Source organism: Abrus precatorius, unplaced genomic scaffold, assembly GCF_003935025.1.
Source record: "Abrus precatorius isolate BTA unplaced genomic scaffold, Abrus_2018 Scaffold8, whole genome shotgun sequence".
NCBI lineage: Eukaryota > Viridiplantae > Streptophyta > Magnoliopsida > Fabales > Fabaceae > Abrus > Abrus precatorius.
The window spans coordinates 16,908,834-16,928,864 of NW_020874428.1; the positions used below are offsets into that span (position 1 = coordinate 16,908,834).

Consider the following 20,031-nt stretch of genomic DNA (forward strand, 5'->3'; position numbering starts at 1 on the left):
TTTTTCAAAATGTGGAAGGGATGAAAAACAAAGCCACTCGTCAACAGGACCAAAAGGATCTCTCCCTCTGATACTGGGTCAAAATTAAAATACTCACTGACTCGACAGATTACTGTCTTCTTTGGAGCCTAAGAATTTTATACAAAATACAAAAATTGTAGAAAGGGTAATGTCAGCTCAAAAAACGTTGATCAGAAAGGAAAAAAAAAACAACTCTACACTCTGACTATTTCTGAATTTTGCTATATCCTTTCGTAGAACACTACGTTGGTGCAGTGTTTTCCAACCTTTATATTGGAAGCTAGAAACTGTTCGACTATGTAAACCAAGTAATATGCACACAAAATCTTCATGCAATTGCAGCAGCCAATCATAAAGTAGAAATCTCGTGTTATCAGAACTGCAAGTTGAAAGCATCTCAAAAGGCAGTAGAATTGGAAGTTGAAGAACCAAAGCCATGGAATTCATAATATAAACTTGATGACTGCGCAGAGATGCTGAAACAAAATGAAACTTGTCATCCATTTAAGCTTTTGTTCCGTTGTAACTATCGAGAATGTCAAGATTGTGGTCAATTTGATTGGCATGATACTGCTGTAGGCACCTGCATTCTGGTAACGGGTATGTGTAGACAGAAGTTTTTCTGTTTATTTTTCTAACTCTAGGTACCATGATTCCTTTGCGGTCACTTTCATTGAGCATGTCGTCCATGTGATCCTTGAAAGCTCTCCAACTGCAAAACCAATGCACAAAGATTTCCTATCACCTAGTGTTTTCCTGTGATTGCATAACCATAGCCTATGCCTCCACTCGAAATCCAGATGACAACTATGCACACTTAAATGTAAGACAACTATACATACTTAAATGTAACATGCGCACACAAGGATGGACACCTACAGTTACAAACCTATCAAGTTTGATTCAAGCCAAACAAAAAATAACAATTAGTAAACAATGTAATCACAAAAGAAAGAGTAAAACTAAGTGACAGGATTTATTGGTAATAAAATTATTGAAAATTGCATTGCATACAAGGCCACAACACAAAACCTGGTAGCCCGCCCTGATTGTTATTAATAGGCAACTCTATAATCGGAAGAAAGATAGTTGTGACTCCAGCTTTGGCCCACCTAATGTTTTTCACTATCACATATTTTACTTTGTATGGCGTTATATGATTATAATTCATAATTCAGTGGTAGATAGTATCTACATACTATTAGTGCTCTAGCAACAAAATGTCATTCCAAACTCCATATACTTCAGAGATCACGTTCCGCATATAACTGGATCAAACTATAATTGGGTGTTTGAGAATGGATCATTTCTGGAAATAACAACCTATAAAAACAAACTCTTAAAGAATGCTGTAAAAACTAAGCAATTATTTCTCCAAGTTAAATAAAAAATCCATTACATTGTATCCACTGTTTCAGTTAAAAGAAGGTATATATTAGGATTTAGGAATAAATTATCTGCTTTTTAATTTTATTTCATATAGATCAAAAGGTTCACATTCAAGTCTAAGGGAAACTCTCAAACTCTAATCAGTTAACACATGTTATTATCTCATAGAACGGGCTGTAACCTCTATATAAATCCCAGAAAATGTAACTATTATCCTGGCCTAATTGTTATTTTCCATCAAGACACAAATGATACATGGAACCAAATTAAACATTCCGCAAAATCATTTGAAATGTTTTAATGCAGTATATAATAGCTATATATGGAGAGAGAGAGAGAGAGAGAGAGAGAGAGAGAGAGAGAGAGAGAATATACCTAATACTCATGTCATCCAAAAGAACAACAAGCTTGCGCTTATCTGGGATAATGGTCTTGGCATGGCCATCATAGAGGAATCTTCTATGGCCCATCAAAAAATGAGGGAAGTTACCACCCTGAGTTGTTACGAAAACCTCACTAAACAAGCATACTGTGTAGTCCAGTGCAGCCAATTGAGAGGAATAGCCCTAGAAAAGGATGAAACTAAGCATTAGAGCTTATTGAAAATTCCAACAAATATTACAACATACACTCTAAGAAAGTGCGTAGTTAAATTAAAATAGGGCACGTTATAAAGATGTCCTCACAGTTAACCATCAAGACAATTACATCCTTTATTTTTAGCAAAGATGTCCTCACAGTTAACCATCAAGACAGAATGAGGAGTGGCTAGAGAAACACATTATAAAGACAATTACATCCTTTTACTTTTTTGGAATTGAAACCCAGTTACAGCCTTGATATGCATTTTGATGTCAGTGTCTAAGCAATTAAACCAAAAAAAGTAGAAGCCTAGCAAGTATAAAACTGCTGACCGATTGTTCAAATGGGTGAGCTTTAGTTCCCAGGTCCAACCCAAATCCATGAACATAAGTATTTCAGAATTTTAATGAATGGTAGTAAAAGTCTGTGCCATTGAGTCCAATTCATTAGCCATCAAATTTTCTTACAACAAGATCATTTAGATGATGCATCCATATTAGATGCCATATATTTTATTTATGTATTTTAATCACTGCAAGGATAAAAAAAATTATAAATATTGCTCCATAAAATGATAAAAACGGATGCTGCAGGAAAGCTACAAACAAGCCAGGTCTGCAAGAAAATCAAGTTAGCATGCTTCGATCGACAGGCAACTATGAAAAAGAAATCAAATAAAACAGAAACTGAAGATATTTGATGTCATTCAATTTCATAGAATGAATCATGACATTAGTAATTCTTCTTTTCTTTCAACCAGCAAGGAATGAAGATCTTTACCATAAAAGGAGCAAGCTCATCTGATGTTGCAAGAGACTCCTTTGTATAAAGATTAGGAAACATCTTAATTAAAGGAGCCAAATATCTCTCTGCATGATATATTTTCCCAGAAGCTAAATATACTGAAGTATTGTTATCAAATCCCATGGCACGCAGCATCATCCCAACCTACATAGTTAAAAATGTGCAACAAACATCAGTCTCTTCCATGTAATACCAGCTTTGACACAATTTCAACTTTCAAACAAGTATCAGGAATGGTTACTACCAAGAAAAATATTGATGGCATCTTCAGAAGTCAATGACATAAGCACATGAGAATGGTCAGACTTAAAATATGGAAAAAAAAAAAAAAAAACAAAATTTAAGATCTGAGAAGCATTAGCAAGTAAAAAGATACCTCTAGAGGGGTTAGTGGGCATTTTCCATCAACTCGATTAATGTTAGGTAAAATGATGCGGTCTTTTCTTTTAAATTTGCCCCTCCACCCTTTCTCTCGAACCGAGTCCATTTCCAACTTTTCTGCCTCTCCTCCGTCATATACACAACAGGAGAATGCTACCATGTCCTGCATGTTAAGATTCAGTCAATCATTACATAAAGATGATTCAATCTTGTACCCTTCACCACACAGAGATATATATATTGACACCAACTACCAGTTCCAATATGATAGAACAAACATCAGTACCTCCTCAAAGCGAAGATGTACAGCAATGTATTTTCCATCTGTCCTTGAGCTCTTCTCAATCATTCGGTTAACTAGTTTTTTAGCTAGTGCTGATATTGAAGAAGAAAACCTCAATGCTTTATAATTTGTAAGGCATCTTAAAAACTGAATATGTGGAGGGACACTCATTGCCAAACGGTTTGCAAATGGAGCTATTCGAATTACCCTGCATAAGAAAATAAATTTACTTGCATCAAATTGTTTTCATAAAATGAAATTGTGAAAAATCAAATGCCCAATTTGGATTCGCTTCAGAGTTCAGTTTCACGCAAAAACTTTCTTTTTAAAAAGAGCAACATTGTTCATTTAAAAAATATCGAAGAAGAGACGAAAGTGACCCAACACCTACCCTTCCTTTTGCAAGATAGGATAAACAACTCCCAGGTAATAACTGACAGGAGCCCAAGCTTGAACTCTGATGTTAGTGATATTACTAATATTGTAATTATGCCGCTCCATTTGTGCCTCTGGCAGTTCTTTAACAACCTTCACATACCCATCAAGTGTGGATATAAAATGATCTTCATCATATATATCCCCGAATTCACTGTAAGGGAAACAATATTATTTTAAATAGAAGTAACTGTAGAAATAAATAAGGAATAAAGAAGTCTAAGAAATGTCATAATGTTCATTGAATTGTATATTTAATAAATAATTTGTGTATGGGCTGTTTTATAAGGAAAACACTCATACCCAAGAAGGGTAACTTTCATTCCATAACTGCTAGTTTGTTACAAAATATAATCAACAAACGTTCAATCATATCACAAATGTAAGACATACCAAACAAATTCCAAGTACAAATCAATGTGTATCAACATATTATTTTGCAGGAGGATCTGCTTCTTGTCCTAGGTTGTATATGCTGTGTAATTGGTTCCGTATTTGTTGCATATTACAAAGCAATGTTAGCATGGAACCGTTTATGGGAACATGATTAAATTGAATAATTTATACAAATATGTTTAAATTAAATAATAAATGTTCTAATAACAAAGCAAGTGTGAAGGTTTAGAGAGTAGTAACTACTAAAGAATAAGAAAGTTTCCTTATAAATGCTTTTCTTTTCAGCAAATCACTTGTATCAAATAAAGGCAATAGTCTAAACTGTTTTAGGTTCTACAAAATTTTAAAAAGATGTTTGCCTTAAATCAGCACAATTTACTTCATATGAAAATGCATCAGAAGGTGAAATTTTTCGTTTGTAAAATGCATAAACTTATTGAGTTATGAAATTCAGTAATATGTTGACCATTGCTAAGCCAAACAAAGAAATCAGATTAAGTCACAATGTCTGTGTCAAAAATTTATCAAGCACAAACGTTGAGACTAGGGTTTGAAAATTACAGACTACATCAAGCAATGCAGCTGCAAAATCCCAGTAGCAATGGCCAACACAGGTCCACAACAGCACCAGGTTAAGACTTATCTTTGAAGGTTCGAAATCAAAGCTGAACACAATAAGTAAATTGGTCCACCTTGGATCTTTCCACACATTGTGGAATTCGAATTGAGGTATAACCAGTACTGCATTCAGGAGTCCAGCCACAGCCACAGCATTGCAAATCTACAGAAGGACGTGTTAACAAACAAAGCTGCGAAAACCAGTTTTTCTCTAAAAATAAAAACCTAAGCGTTCTCAAAGTCAGAGAAAGGAAAATTCTTATCATACCGCAGAGCGTTGCTGGTTAAGACCACCATTGGCCTCAACAATCAAAAAACCATTTGATCCAGAGGACACTGAAATTATGAGAAAGCACAAAATTAAAACATTCTAAACAAAGTTTCATTCACTTTTAACACCCCAAATTTCACAGTAGCAGCAATATAACGCTGACTTCGAACATATAAGCGTAATAAAAACCATTATTAAGTAGTTTTAACATTTTATCACTACGAGAGCATACCAAAATGTTCGCGATGCAAAGTAGTCAAGTTTGGACAAGGTTTCTGCTCCCTCAACTTCCTTTTATACTTCCACACAGAAGACAACTGCAAAAAGACAAAAATTATTAAAATTAAATCAGCCCTCTCCGTGGAAGACAAGGATTTTTCAAATTTTTTTTCTCATGCTCCGCATCCAAAAGTAGTTAATAATTAATAATCAATATAACCAAATTAAAAAAAATAAAGTTGCAACAAAAACAAACACGAAATCCTCAAAATCTCTCTCTCTCTCTCTCTGCATTACGCTCACTCAATCACTCAGTCGCACACTACTAACCTCAATGGCGGTGGAATTATCGTTCTCGATATCGTCCCAGAGGTTGTGGAAGACCACGTGGCTGCGATAGCGAGAACCGGGAAGAGGAGCGTGGCCAATGAGAGCAGAGAATGGTCCCACACACATCAACAAGCCAGAGATGTACACCACCGGCAGCAGGAAGAAATACCGGAGGCTCCGCCGCGCCATGATGCCGGCGGCCAAGCTTCCGAGGCCGCGCCGAGTCTCCGACGAGTCTTTCGCCGAACGCACTCTCCGCCGGCATCGCGAAATGCCGGAGTGGCGGCGCGGCGATGGCGGCGGACTCGGCGAAGTGCTGCTTCCGCCTCCGCCGGACTCGCTGGCGTGGCCGTTACCGACAGCTTTGGATTTCATTGGACAATTCCCTCTCTACAACAACAGTGCAGTGTAGAGAGAGAGTGTGTGTGTGTGTGTGATGTTGGTGAAAACAATGTGCGTTTGCGTTTAGTGTATGGAGTGTGAAGATTTTTGTTGAGGTTTTTGGAATCAGAATTTTTTGTCCTTTTTTAGCAGAGCAGAAGAGAAAGTGTGGAGAGATAGAGAGAGAGTAGTGAGTGAGTAGCTTTTTGTTGTGTTAAAGAGAAGATGAGAGGGACAGTTAGGGAAATGAAAAATAACGAGACTGAGAGAGTAGTGTGACAATGGCGTGGTATGGTATGAAATTGATGAGCATCGATCCCCTGCTATTCCTTCCCACTGTCGGAGAAATAGAATCTAATTAACTATTTTTAGAATATTCATAATCAAATAAAAATTTTAAAATTAACATTGTCCTTTTTTTACCTTTATTTTATCAGTTAAATTTAGATATGCTCATCTTGTCAATTGATTAGAATAGATTAGATATGTTTTATAAGTTAATTATTAAAATAATATTTGTTATTAATGTATTTTAATTATTTTTTTATTTTTTTGTAGCAAAAAAATTAACCTTGTTAGTTTATACTTGTACACACTGTTTTTTTTGTTATATGATCATATCAGATATCTTTACTAACAGGTGTGAAGCTACATGATTAAGTAAAACCATCCTCAAAATAATAATTAGAAAAATTTAAAATTAAGATATTGTTTGCTTCAGCAATAATAAATTTGTTTATTAAAATTCTTTTTTTAACTTAAATAGAACTCCATTACATTATCAAGTTCATATATTTTCATAACAAACTTTTTAATCTCTGTACAACTTTGCATAGGATAAACTTTGATAAATACACCACTTGACTAATGAAAAAAGAGTAAAAAAAAAAATTTTTTAAAAAATTATGATAAAATAATTAATACAGATTAGTTAAATAGTGTATTTATTAAAAAATTGTCTTTAAAATAAAACTTAATTTAATAGTCATAGGTCAAACCAAGTAGACTTTAACATAAATAAATTTTGGTCAAAATTATTTATTAATTTCATTGTAAACTAATTAATTATTATTAAATTAACAATTATACACATGTTTATATTTAATTTCCTTTTAACATTGCTATAAAGACATTTGTCAATGTCATAAAATAATAGAAAGATGTACCGTTATTTGTGTTTCATTTACATTATTAACAAGAAAACAAAACTTGCAGGTGAAGAACTAAGAATTTGATAAACAATAGGACCACTGAAAATGGTTGCAGTAAGTAAGGAATAAAAGAATCGAATTAGTTTTCTTCCAGATCTTGGTTTTAAATTAGAATGCATAAACCACTCTATTAACGTGAAATATGTATAAAATCTCGAACCGCAGAGAAAACAACATAGGGTTAACATTCCAAATCCTAAAATTGGCATGATTTGTAATTGGATTTTAATTTAGTTTTTTTAAAAGTGTTCTAAGAGTATAGTTAGAGAGTTAATAAATAATAATTTTTAAAAAAGTAATTAGAAATATAAAAAATTATATTTTTAGATGTTTTAATTTTTCTTAACCAGCATATTATTTTTATAATTTTTATGTTGTAATCCTGCAAAGCCAGCGTAGTGCAGTGTGCACACGCACCAGTGGGAAGCACCCACCTACCAAATTAAGAAGAAAGAGTTCCGTAACTTCCGTTAAATTACTTGGCTTTTAGCTATTTAAATATATCTTTTAAAAAATAAGCTAATGATTGTTTATATTTCGATAATCTCTTCGACTCTTCGTGTTAAAACAGTTAATTTTTCATTATTGGTGGAGCAATATTTTTAATAGAAAAAAAATTACAATTGCATTATATTATACACACCAACATATTTTTTTTTAATTTAGTTTAGATAATAAAAATAATATATATATATATATTTTATTTTTTTATTTATATTTTGCGAATCATGTGATCCAAAGAAAGACAGGTGCAGGTGTGCACTTTATGGTGTGGAAGATTACTCAAATCTATTCAACTGCGGTCAACAGCTGGTCAGCAAAATGCATTGCCTCGTTTCTGTTGCTTTAATCATGCAAGTATGGAACATTATTACTATCATTTTAAATTTAAATGTTTTCGTGATCCGTGTATTACTATAGTGTTTTTGTGTATATGTATATTTTTAATATATTTTAGGATATGTTTAATTATTGTTTTAAAAATAGTTTTTATTTTTAAAAATAAAATTCAATATAAAATAGTTTTTAAAAATAAAAACAAACACTTCCTTAATCTTTACAGCACTACCGGTAATAAAAAATATCTTCATATATATAACTAAATTAACTTAATTTAATTAGTAAAATTTGAAATAGTTTAGGTCTATAGTAGACTTACCTAAACAAACTAAGCTAACCCAAATTCACAACTCTATTAGGGTCGTAAGTAACCTTATTCATTATGGCCAACTTCATATATATCCTGTTTCATTTTGTTTGAGGTTCGTTGGTATTATTTACATATGCTTCACCCATTTATTTTTAATTGAAGTTTTAAACTTCGTATTTAATAGTGCATGTGTTTTTAAATAAAAGCCATGTTCGCGTCAGACCTAAGCTTCTTTCGTACATTTCAGATTTAATTGCAAATTTTCATGGCAATTTTAATTGCAATTTTAAACATTATATTTAATTACTGCATGGCCATTTAAATAAAAATAAACTAATTGACCTTTATATTTCATTATTTCTTTAAATTTCATCGTTATTTCTTAATATAAAAGAATGAAAATAATTAAAATAATAATAATAAACTGAATGGCAAGAGGGGACGTGTATGACATATTAAATGATAGACAAATATCAACTAATATTTTTAAAATGTTAGTTAAAAATAAAATATAATATAATAATTTCATAATTTTTAATATATTACTTAATATAATTTTTATACTAGTGTATATATAAAAATTCTTACACTCGATCTAAATCTTTTATTTAATTTACATCTAACGATTAATAAAGTAATAAATTATAATAAATAAAAAGTTCAGATCAATTATAAAAGTTTTTAGACTTACACTAGTCTTATGTATATATTTTACATTCGATCTAAGTTTTTTATTTAACTTAATAATAAGTAAAGTAATGAATTATAATTTGTTATATATAAGTTAAATAAAAAGTTCAGATCTGAGTATAAGACTTTTTAGATTTATACTAGTGTAAAAAAATTATGTTCCTATATATATATATATATATATATATATCTTCTATTTTTATGAAATTTTAATATTAATTTTTTAATTTTATTTTAGTTTTAACTCTTAAAATTTATAATGTAATGTTTTCCTTTGTCTACCACGGTGGTTGACTATTTAAGTTGTCACATATTGATTTTTCGTGACATATATTAATTTTTTCGGATCACATTATTATGAACAACAAGAGAAATAGTTGATTTTTGAAAAAATTAAAATAAAAAATATGAAACTAAAATTAAAATTTGTTAAAAAAATAAAAATATTTAAGGTAAAAATTAATAAGAAATAAATTATTTTCACATAATAAATCTTACTCTATTTTAATATATCTTTTTAATAAAAAAAGATTATACTAGTTTGAAAATTTTGAAAGAAAATAGCCTCTTTCTATTTTTTTTTTAAATCCATGTCACTTTTTATTTACGAGTGAGATACGAAGCTAAGGCTCTAACTTCAAAATTAGGACTATCGATCAACGTGAAAGTAGGAAAATAAAATAATCTTAAAAAGAAGAGAAAAGGGAATGCCACAGCACCGCAACGAAGGGATTGAAAGAAGCTAAAATAATAATAATTAATTTGCATAAAATAAATAGTGTATAAAATAAGAAAAGAAAGTGTATGACTATTGATTTAAATTAAATTATTTTATATATTTAATTCATTTTAGATTAACAACAAATACATTTTGGTTTTCTCGTTTCATTATTCCTTTATATTATAAAAAGTTAAATCTAACAAATATATATATATATATATATATTATATTCACATATCAATAATATTAGCCTTTTCTTTTTAGCATAGGATCATAGAAGTTTTTAAGTTTATTAATTCACATTCTGAATGTTATCATAAACAGTATTTTTAGGTGAAAAATAAACTTCTACTAATCCATAAATCAGTGTAATAATAAATAAGGAGAAAGATTCGTTAAAAATAATTTCTTAATATTTTATTTTTAATTAATATTCTTAGTATTCTTCATTAATTTATATAATAAAATTTTGAAAAATACTGTTAAAGTATTAGTTAAAGAAAGAAAAATATAATAAATGATTTCATGTAACATATTAAATATTTCTTAATTATCTCCATAATATCTAAGTTTTTTTTTCATTGAACAACGTGACTAACAAACAGCGATGAAAAGAAAATTACAACTAAATAATTGGGGAAATAGAAACTTCCATTTAATCACAATTCACGAAGTAAAAATTGACACAACACACATGAGACTACTTTACTACTACATGTGAATCTGTCTCAAATATAGTAGCACAAGTGCCCGTTGTGAATATTTGCTTGCACTGTATAAATTGCGGCAAATGGCGCAGAAGAGGGGATTCAGATTTCAGGCTATTATTGAAGGCCACAGAGTTAAATAGTTTGTTCAGATTTCAGGCTATCATTGTGTATAAGCGTTTCATTTTACATTTTATCAAATCTTTTAACATGTATTTTTCATCATTGTGAAATAGAATATAATACAACTTTTTAAACAAATATTTTGGAGTTACAAATGTATTAAATTTTATTATTTTGAACAAATATATATATTCTTATTGTGTACTTTTTGGATATATAATGTTTTAAAATTAAAATACATTTTAGAATGACACAAACAAACAACCTTAATTGCATAGTTAGTAAAAAAAATAAAATAAAGGTAATTTTCTTGTGAGCTTTAGATAAAACACATTATAACTTGCTCTCTCTCAATTTTACTAAATTAAAAAAAACTGTTTTGGAAAGATTTCCATACATTAGAAACTTGTTGGCCCACATCTTTAAATAGTTTAAAGATTTGAGATCGTGTAGCATGATTGAAACTTTGATTGAGGAGGTAAGAGGAAAAGGCTAAATGACTGAAATTTCAATGCTCATATAATTGAGTAATGGAGTATCTAGTGGAAGGCGGGTAGGTCGGTCTAACCTCATATTTGTATCCATTATTAGCATTTAGAAGAAGATGGATGATTGGGGGACACTGTCTATAAATGTTATGGGACCAACGCAGTAAGAGGTGCAACAGCCAATTTATGATATCCACCATTTCTGCTGGATATATAAACTCTTTTTAAAAGAAACTCCAGTTTTAGTTTTTTATACTGTTGGATTGTATATTTTAATTTGAGTTTTCTTAAAAAATTGTTGTAGTCTTTGACTTTATAGAACACCATTTACACTAATCCATTTTAGCACAAAGCAATACTAAAAGATAGAGTTTAAAAGTTTAAAAGTCAAAAAATAATTTTTTTTTACAAAGTCAAAAAGACTAACAAAATCTTAAAATTTTATGGATTAAAATTCCCCACCTGTAGAATCTCAATTCTTGAAGACTGACTTGAGGTTTAATCCTTTTTTTTGTTCCAAGGGTAGACATAGAAACTTAATACCTTTGTCTTCATTTCTCCAAACTTTCCGACTGCACTGTTCATGCAATGTTTCTTTGTTCGTTTATTTGTCCATATAAGAAGATAATATATAAATTTAAAAAGTAATTAATATACTTATTTATCTTAAAATTATTAATCTTTGCTATTATTTTTTCTTATTTATGATAAGGGCATTAACTATTTAAGAATTAAATAAAAACAAACACATAACTAAAAGATAACATACTGCCTTAAAGTTCTAAATAAATAAACAAAAATAAAATTCAATCAAAAGTAGACATAAAAAAAATACTGAAAATATGAAATCCCAACTATGGCTCTGCTGGCCCATATTCTCCTCCACAATCTAACTTTCTCTAAGTCAAAAAATGATTTTGCGTTTAGAAGAGCAACAACAATTACAGTTGACCCAAAAAAGAAAGCAGCAACTCTTACCGTCCAGTGTCCTCTGTTTATAACTTGGATCCCAGATTCTTACTTCGGACAAGATTCAATAATTGATATTATGTTTAAAGAGGCGTTTTTACATTCCATGACAGAACAAATAATCCAATTAATTTCTAAAAGATATAATTTCAATTATATTTAGTCTATGAATGATGAAAATTACACTTGTGGGGCATAAATATGCATTTAGTCAATCAAATTTGTTCCTGAATTAAATCAAATTAATTCCTGATGTTCATGATGTGAGAACTAATTTGATCCAAGAAATTAACATTCAAATAAATTAAGCTTAAATTATATCATTTAGTGACCAATAACCATTCTATATTTATTAGGAATCAATTGATATATTAACTCTTCTTCATGCCTTGATTCAACTGTTGATTTAATGGAGCGTTTGATCCCCCTATGCCCATCCCTTGCCTAAACTCTCGGCTGCCTTTGCAGCAACTCTTAATAAATAAAGCCCAAATAAAAAAAGAAAAACATAAAAGGAAAGAGTATTTAAGATATGATTTTTTGAATTTCACTATGCCTCAAATACGCAGTTTCATATCATGAGGAAAATTGTGCCTCAGGATTTGAGCAGCTAAACACCGACAAAAATCAGAAATAAATTGAATGTTGAAAGGAAGAAGACCGTATTTTCCTATGATATATATATATATATATATATGTTCATTATTCAAATAAAATTTATCTATGAAGACTCCGATATATAACTTACATGATATGAGTAATACTGGTATTCACTAAGCTACACTCATCGAGATACATGAAAAAGGAAGTAGTCACTAATCAGATCAGACATCCCTTAACATCTTAAGAAGCACCGACCCTATCACGCGGAATCAGACGTAGTTCGGAACCATGCTTAAGGAAGACATTGCCTGAAGAAGTGTCACCATATACCGTCAAACCACAGATAACTACTATAACCAGCAGCATATTGTTACATATATTTAATAGATTATTTTTGTTTTCTACTAAGTTAGGGTTAATTTTAAAGAAAAATACTGATGAGCATATATGAAAATAGACGAAAAAATAATGCAAACTGTATACTCTATACCATCCATGATTTCTGTTAAACCCTGAATATCTTTTTTTCTTTTAAACTTCATTATTGACTGCTCTTATGAGGACATTTGGCCAGGGCGGAGCTACGTTCAATTTAAGGTAAAACCTCTATAGCTACGTACAAAATTCTAATACTTGATTTATTTTATTTATTTTTTTAAACTAACACCCCATATATTTTTTTACTCCCTGGATATAAAATAACAAATGGAATTTTGAATGTATAGAGTGATTAATTATTATCTAATCTAATATACATAATTTTATAACCACAAAAAACAAAACAAAACAAATCAATTTTTTTTTTAATGATGTTTTATATATTTGGCCTTCCCAACTTAAATAGCCTAGCTCCGCCACTCCATGTAGCAATTTGTACAAAAATTTACTCATTTGAAGTGATTTTTGTCATGACAATCAATTACTTTGGCTGCCATGTCACCTCAAACACAAGTATACGTGATATCACTTGTGCGGCACGTGGATGCATGCCATTAAGATAAAGAAATCAACTGCTACCATGTGCTAGCATTACAACATGTGACAGTTGTCCATACAGTGTTTTATTTTAAAAAAATAAAAACAGAGCTACATGACTTTTACCCTTGTGTGGTGCAAATCCATGTGATGTGTATGACGACACCTCATGGGCTTAGCGTCACACTTGAGGAGCTATCATTTGGTTCTCATGCATGAACCCTCTTCACCACATATACTATACGCTCCATTTTCGTTCGTTCCCCCTTCTTCTCATTATTCTTCATTCTTTTTTATCTCTTTCTTTCTAGGTTTTATTTAAAATTCACCACAAATAGGTAATTCTTCTTCATCACAATGTGATATCTTTTTATCCATTTGCAATTGTTGTTTTCATTGTTTTGTTAGTTCATATGTACTGCTTAGGACCGAGTTCAAGTAATGGTAGCTTACTCTTCACTAACAAATTATCAGCTAACAACAATTCAACTCAGTCCTAAACTTGTAATATGAACCACAAAAAAAGGGCAAGTAGATAAAACAATCACTTAATAATGAAGGAAAAAAGTACCTATTTGTGCTAAGTTTTTTATAAAAAAGAATTGAATAAAGAATGAGAAACAATGAAAAGAGGAGGAACCAACCTTAAAAAAAAATGGATTATGTGAGGTAAAACAAGGGTATAGGAGGTGGGATGAAGTGAAAAAAATGGATTTGATTCATGTAAAAAAGGGGATCAACTTTAGAGTATAAAGAGAAATTATGGCCCGATTAAAAAAATCAATGGTTGAAAATGAGATTAAATGCATCTATAACAAAACATGCAGTCATATAAATCTCAATTTTTGATTTTGGAATCAATAGGTATCGCTCTTTACATCTAAAGTAAATCTCGAACCTTAAAGGAGTTAAATTCAAAACAACAAATGGAGTGGGGGAAAGGGGGGAGGTGGGTTGCATGGAGGAAGGGAAGTCTTTGCAGAGGGGGTCTCTGCATAATAGGATGTAGGGGAAATCCTAGTAGGTGTGAGGGTTTAAGCATGGGAACCATATGTCAACTCCTCATCTATGGCATTAGTCCACTTGGCATCATATTGAGATGACATGAAGCTCCTTGCATTTTTATTTTAATAAAACATACATGAAGTGCTAAATGCTGTGATGTTGCCACATAGCGTAAATTGATTCTTTCAATATTGACATATTTACGCTATGCAACATGTGACACCATGTGAACTTGCATTTTAGGTGATGTGGCAATAAATAAAAAGGGGATGGTTGTGGCATGGTAAAACCACCCAAAAAGAACAAACTAATTTTTGTTACATTTTTTGATAAATTGATGGTTTTTAAATTAATCCAAGGGAATAGAATTACAAGGGAAAAAATTGTGTAAGCGAAATGTTTTTCATTTTTGATTTGTGATAGAATTATTTTAAGTTCATCACAAGAATATTTGTAATGGCACACCACGTTTGAACAGGGAAAATCATAAAATTACATACCTGCACTCTGCTGAGGATTTATCCCAACACCATCTGCAATATAGAAAGTAATTAATGTGTTACAACAAATCGATGGTACTATAACAGAAAGATGGATTAACTCCAAAATACTGTTGGGTTCTATAGGGTCATTAACAGAATCAAACGCCCCTTTTTTTTTGGTGCGACAATTTAAGGGGAGCGAGGTTACCCAATGCCAAAGTCAAGATATGCCACAAGCCTCACCAGGTGCTTAACCTACCAATGGACTACTAACAAGAACCAAATCTACCCCTTCTTTCTTTGACACTGTTTGATCCTAACAGTAAAGCCTACTTTCAATGGTAATGGTTAGAATATTCAAAAAATCCAATCATATCTTGATTGTATCTTAGAGTAATTAAAAGTATTTTAAAATACATCAGATTATCTCTTAAGATTGGTTCTCATATTTCCTTATCTTCATGATGTGTTACGTTATTGAATTAGGATTATGATCTAGCAGTAATACTAATATAATAAGGGTCAGTGCTTCATATTTTGTAACACATAATGAGATATTATACCATTGGCTTCCTAGTTAACCCTAATGCTTATATAGTCAAAATGTTCACATGTGCACATTTGGGCCACTTTACTTTCCAAGTGAAGTAGCAGGTTTTTATCATTTGTGTTGAGATATTAATTTATTTGTTGGCAAAGATCTATAGTTCTGTACTAGGGTATTACTATCGTACTTGGCCTTTCATTCATTCTAACATGAAAGGACCTCTCCGTACAGTTCTAGACACTGAATTATACAAACACAGCAGTCATGTCATAGCAGAACACCAAAGAGAAGCCAAAAGCAAAATCCTATCCCACACAAATTTAGGGATAAAGAGACACCCTTAAAGATGTGAACATTCCCCTCCAGCCAGGTGCATCAAAGGACTGCATACATGGCACACCACAATAAAAAAGCTGCATCTTTATTTTTACTAAAGCCTTTCTGTCTAACTAACTAACCAGCCAAAACTTGTTCCACATTTGAGACACACACTCAGTGCTGGTAAGAAGCACAAAAGTATAGATCTAAAGAAGTTTAGCATCCTTCCTATGCAAAAATGAGTAACCTGTTGTTTTTAGTCAGATTTACACATAAGACTTCTTTGGAGAAAGAGTAATGTAATACCTATGAATCTGCAACAAGTCATTTGTGCCAAACCTAGAGGAAGCTTTTGACTTCCAAATTAGATTGTCAAGAAGGAACATTTGGCAGTTAGAAGAGCACATAAACAATTGAACAAAGTAAGTACAGGAGAAAACGTGGAAATATTTGCAAGTCCAGACTCTCCTATCTGAACTGGAAGAGAATGAATTGATTCAAGTTAAAACAAAAGATAATGTAATTCATGATTCCAGAATATGGAAAGGTGAAAAGCTTGAAGCATGTAATGAGATGATATTTGCAATATCTCAAAAAAAAAAAATTCTGGCACTGAAGCTTAAGCACAAACACCAATACTTGATAACACGTCAGTGTAAAATTTGATCACGTTCAAACAAACCCATTGAATGAAAGAAATTTCTCCTTGATTTTAGGTTTAATATGTAACATAGGATTGTTTATAATGGTTTAATAATCCTCATGAGAATTGATCTCAATAACATGACATCTGCCCACAAAGGCAGCAGCTGAAGTCATCAATCAAACAAACAAGAGAGACATTAAATTCAGCTAAGAGTTCATCAATGCAAAAAGAACATGTATAAATAAAACAAAAAGCCAGTCAGGAGGTGCCCGTAATATCCAAAGAAAAGAAACAATTAGAACCATGTAAAACATGGATGGTAGACACACTACTTAATCCTTAACGAGATAACCTGAAGAGTGAAGAATACAACATTATCATCAAAGATCAATATCTCAGAAGAATTCAGAATGATCTGAGGTTTAACTTGTACCAAGTTTTGATGAACCAACGAATCAGTGATCTTTCCACCCTTGGACTATAATTTATCTACCTTCATTTTCATTATTTTAGGAGCCAGGGGAGTTGAGAGACAGATTCGTTAAGAAATGATGATCAAGCTCTTTTCCACAACAGAACACACCATTTGTGAAAAGAATTCATAATTTAAGATTTTATCCAAAGCTTAAAACCACTTAGTAATCTTAGATTTCATGATCTCATAATCACCCCAAAAAGATCATGTATCCAGTATCCACCGCCATTCTATCAAAATCCTATTCCGAAATTTGAAAAGCTCTCAGTAAATTTAAATATTCTCTGATTAATCCAAAGATTTCAAAAATTGCAAAATCGACCTCCTCAATCCATTCAAACCAACAAAAATAAAAATAAAAAGCTTAGTCAATCCCAAATAACAAAATTTAAAATAAGGAATGATAAAAGAAAATACCATTAGTGATGATAGCGCTGGTCTGAGGAGGCACTTTGAATTCTTCAGCTGCAAATTTGAGAACAGCAGTAAAAGGTGCACCCTCGGGAACGCTGAATCTGAAATTGAGAAAATGGAAAATTAGAAAATTGGGGAAATCAAGAAAACGGTGAAAAAGGAATTAGAGTGAGATAACAGAACATAACATACACTTTGAAAGGTAGCTTTGGATCGGAGGTGAGGGTCACTTTGAACGACACTTTTCCACCGCTTCCCATCCTAACTGTTGAGTGTTATGTTAACCAACAACTCTCTCACGCAACTTTTACATATACATGTATATATATAAGCCACGTAACTTAGAGCACTACTCCAAATTTTCCATTATAAAATGTTTTTGTCTAATAATTCGGTTAAAATTTTCGTACTATGAAGTATTTCTCAACAGCGCAAGCATAGTATATTATTAAGATTTTAATTTTTAATATTCAAATAATGATTTAAAATATTATGTATAAAAAAACACAATTTTGTATTATATATATATATATATATATATAATTTTGCAAATATTATGCCAGTTTATTGATAAAACTATTAAATTATAACTATCTTATTATTTATGTTAAATTTTGTTAAAATTAAACAAGTATAATAATTCAATTAAAAAATCTTTGTTTTTATATATTTAAAATTATATATTACGTTAATTTTAATGTATATTATTAATGTATAAAAAAAATTAGATTCATTTAAAAGTTTACATATATATATAATTTATATAATTAAAAATTTTAATCTAACAGTTGATCTTAATTAAATTATTTGATAAGTTATTAAATAATATAAGATAAAATGTTAACGGTTATATAATGCTAACATTTTTCTTTCTTTGAAGTAACTAAAACAGAGGATATTAAATTCTGCTTCATTAATAATGCACAGAAGCATCTATGTACAAATTTGAAGGTAAGTCTCTCATAAAAATAATGTTTATTTTTTAAATCATAAAATTTAGTTTTCACATAATACAATATTATTGGTCAAACTATATAATTTCGATCTACCTAATCATTTTTCCACTTTGTAAGGCATGTGTTGTTCATACCTGAAACCTATACCACTCTGCCACTGGTGCAGCAAGAATTAGAAGAACACTGGCCAAAATTCACCCTTGTTCTCCTTCCAAATATCAATGTCATCCAACATCACACCTCCACTTCATTACCCCCCAATTAGAAGAACACTAACGTTATAGCATCAGTCATCCTTAGGGTAAGAGATTTTTTTGTGTGTAATAGGTTATGGTGAGAGCAAGTGAGACGAGAATCGTTTTATGTTATGTGGATTTTTTTAATAAATAAAATAAAATAAATTAAAACTTTGAATACATTTTTTTAAATATATATTGTTTTCTAAAACAAATGTGGTTAAGTTAATGCGGGAGAGTGCTCAAGTTTAATATGTGTTCAAATATTTTGGTTTTAAACTTCTAAAAGTTATAATATTATGCACGTGCTTGTAACAAACATAGTAGCATAAGTCATATAAAAATATTCCCACACTACTAAATTTGACTACAGTCGTGTCGTGTTTATCTTTAGTATGGAATGTGCTTTGTATGTCTCTCCCAATTATGTATAAATTATAATTCATTTCAGTAAGTACATTCATTACAAAACAGAAACAATTTGAGAGATGCAGTTTGAGACAATTTTTGGAGTTAGGCTTGGGGCATCGATGGCTCAACGGTGGTTCTGTTGTCAATGTTGAGATGACGAAGACGGAGAAAGGACATCTCTATAACAAATACAAACTAATTAACATTTGTATCATCTTTAAAGTTCATTGTTTTTGAAATTTTATTATCTAGGGATATTGCTGTCTTGTGCACCAATACTCAAGAAATTCGTTGTATGGTAAGGGTAGTCTACCAGTAAATATTAAAGAAGTTGCCTATGCAAGTTTCAAATTTCATTGCTAACAAATCCATCATCTGAAACCAGTTTTAAGTGTGTTTGAAAATACATTGAAAAATCTCTAAATATATATTCAACGCATACATTATAAATACTAATTAGTAATTAATATCGACAAGAATATCTTCAAGTGCACCTCACCTTCTTCCTTGAATTAAAGGAAAAGAATATGAACCAATTGTTAAAATAAACACTTTCCCGTATACACTAGGAATAAACACTTTCCCGTATACACTAGGAATAAACACTTTCCCGTATACACTAGGAATAAACACGGGCACGGTGCATAGACCCACGGTAGCAGCAACATACTCAGAGATAAGGGAAAAAAAAAAAACTGGTTCCATTTATACAAAGTCATCAAATTCATTAAATTTCACGTGAACTCATCAACTTCATTAGTGGAATCAAATTCTGGCATGGTCTAGAATCCTAT

At 30.9% G+C, this 20,031-nt stretch overlaps 2 protein-coding genes across 2 annotated transcripts; both read right to left on the reverse strand.

Moving 5' to 3' along the window:
* Positions 1-517: 517 nt before the first annotated feature.
* LOC113874334 (O-fucosyltransferase 10-like) lies at positions 518-6,271 on the reverse strand. Its single transcript, XM_027512563.1, is given in 11 exon segments — positions 518-549; positions 552-733; positions 1,786-1,976; positions 2,773-2,940; positions 3,173-3,340; positions 3,464-3,668; positions 3,852-4,049; positions 4,984-5,072; positions 5,178-5,245; positions 5,413-5,497; positions 5,730-6,271. Coding segments are annotated over 11 exon segments (1,761 nt in total). The 5' UTR covers positions 6,105-6,271.
* Positions 6,272-12,897: 6,626 nt separating this feature from the next.
* LOC113847576 (ubiquitin-fold modifier 1) lies at positions 12,898-17,972 on the reverse strand. The gene is made up of 4 exons (XM_027476767.1): positions 17,827-17,972; positions 17,638-17,735; positions 15,253-15,285; positions 12,898-13,080 (listed from the first exon to the last, which is right to left on the reverse strand). Exons 1-4 carry the CDS (start codon positions 17,892-17,894, stop codon positions 13,013-13,015), a joined length of 267 nt encoding a protein of 88 aa, XP_027332568.1. The 5' UTR covers positions 17,895-17,972; the 3' UTR covers positions 12,898-13,012.
* Between the last annotated feature and the right edge of the window lie 2,059 nt (positions 17,973-20,031).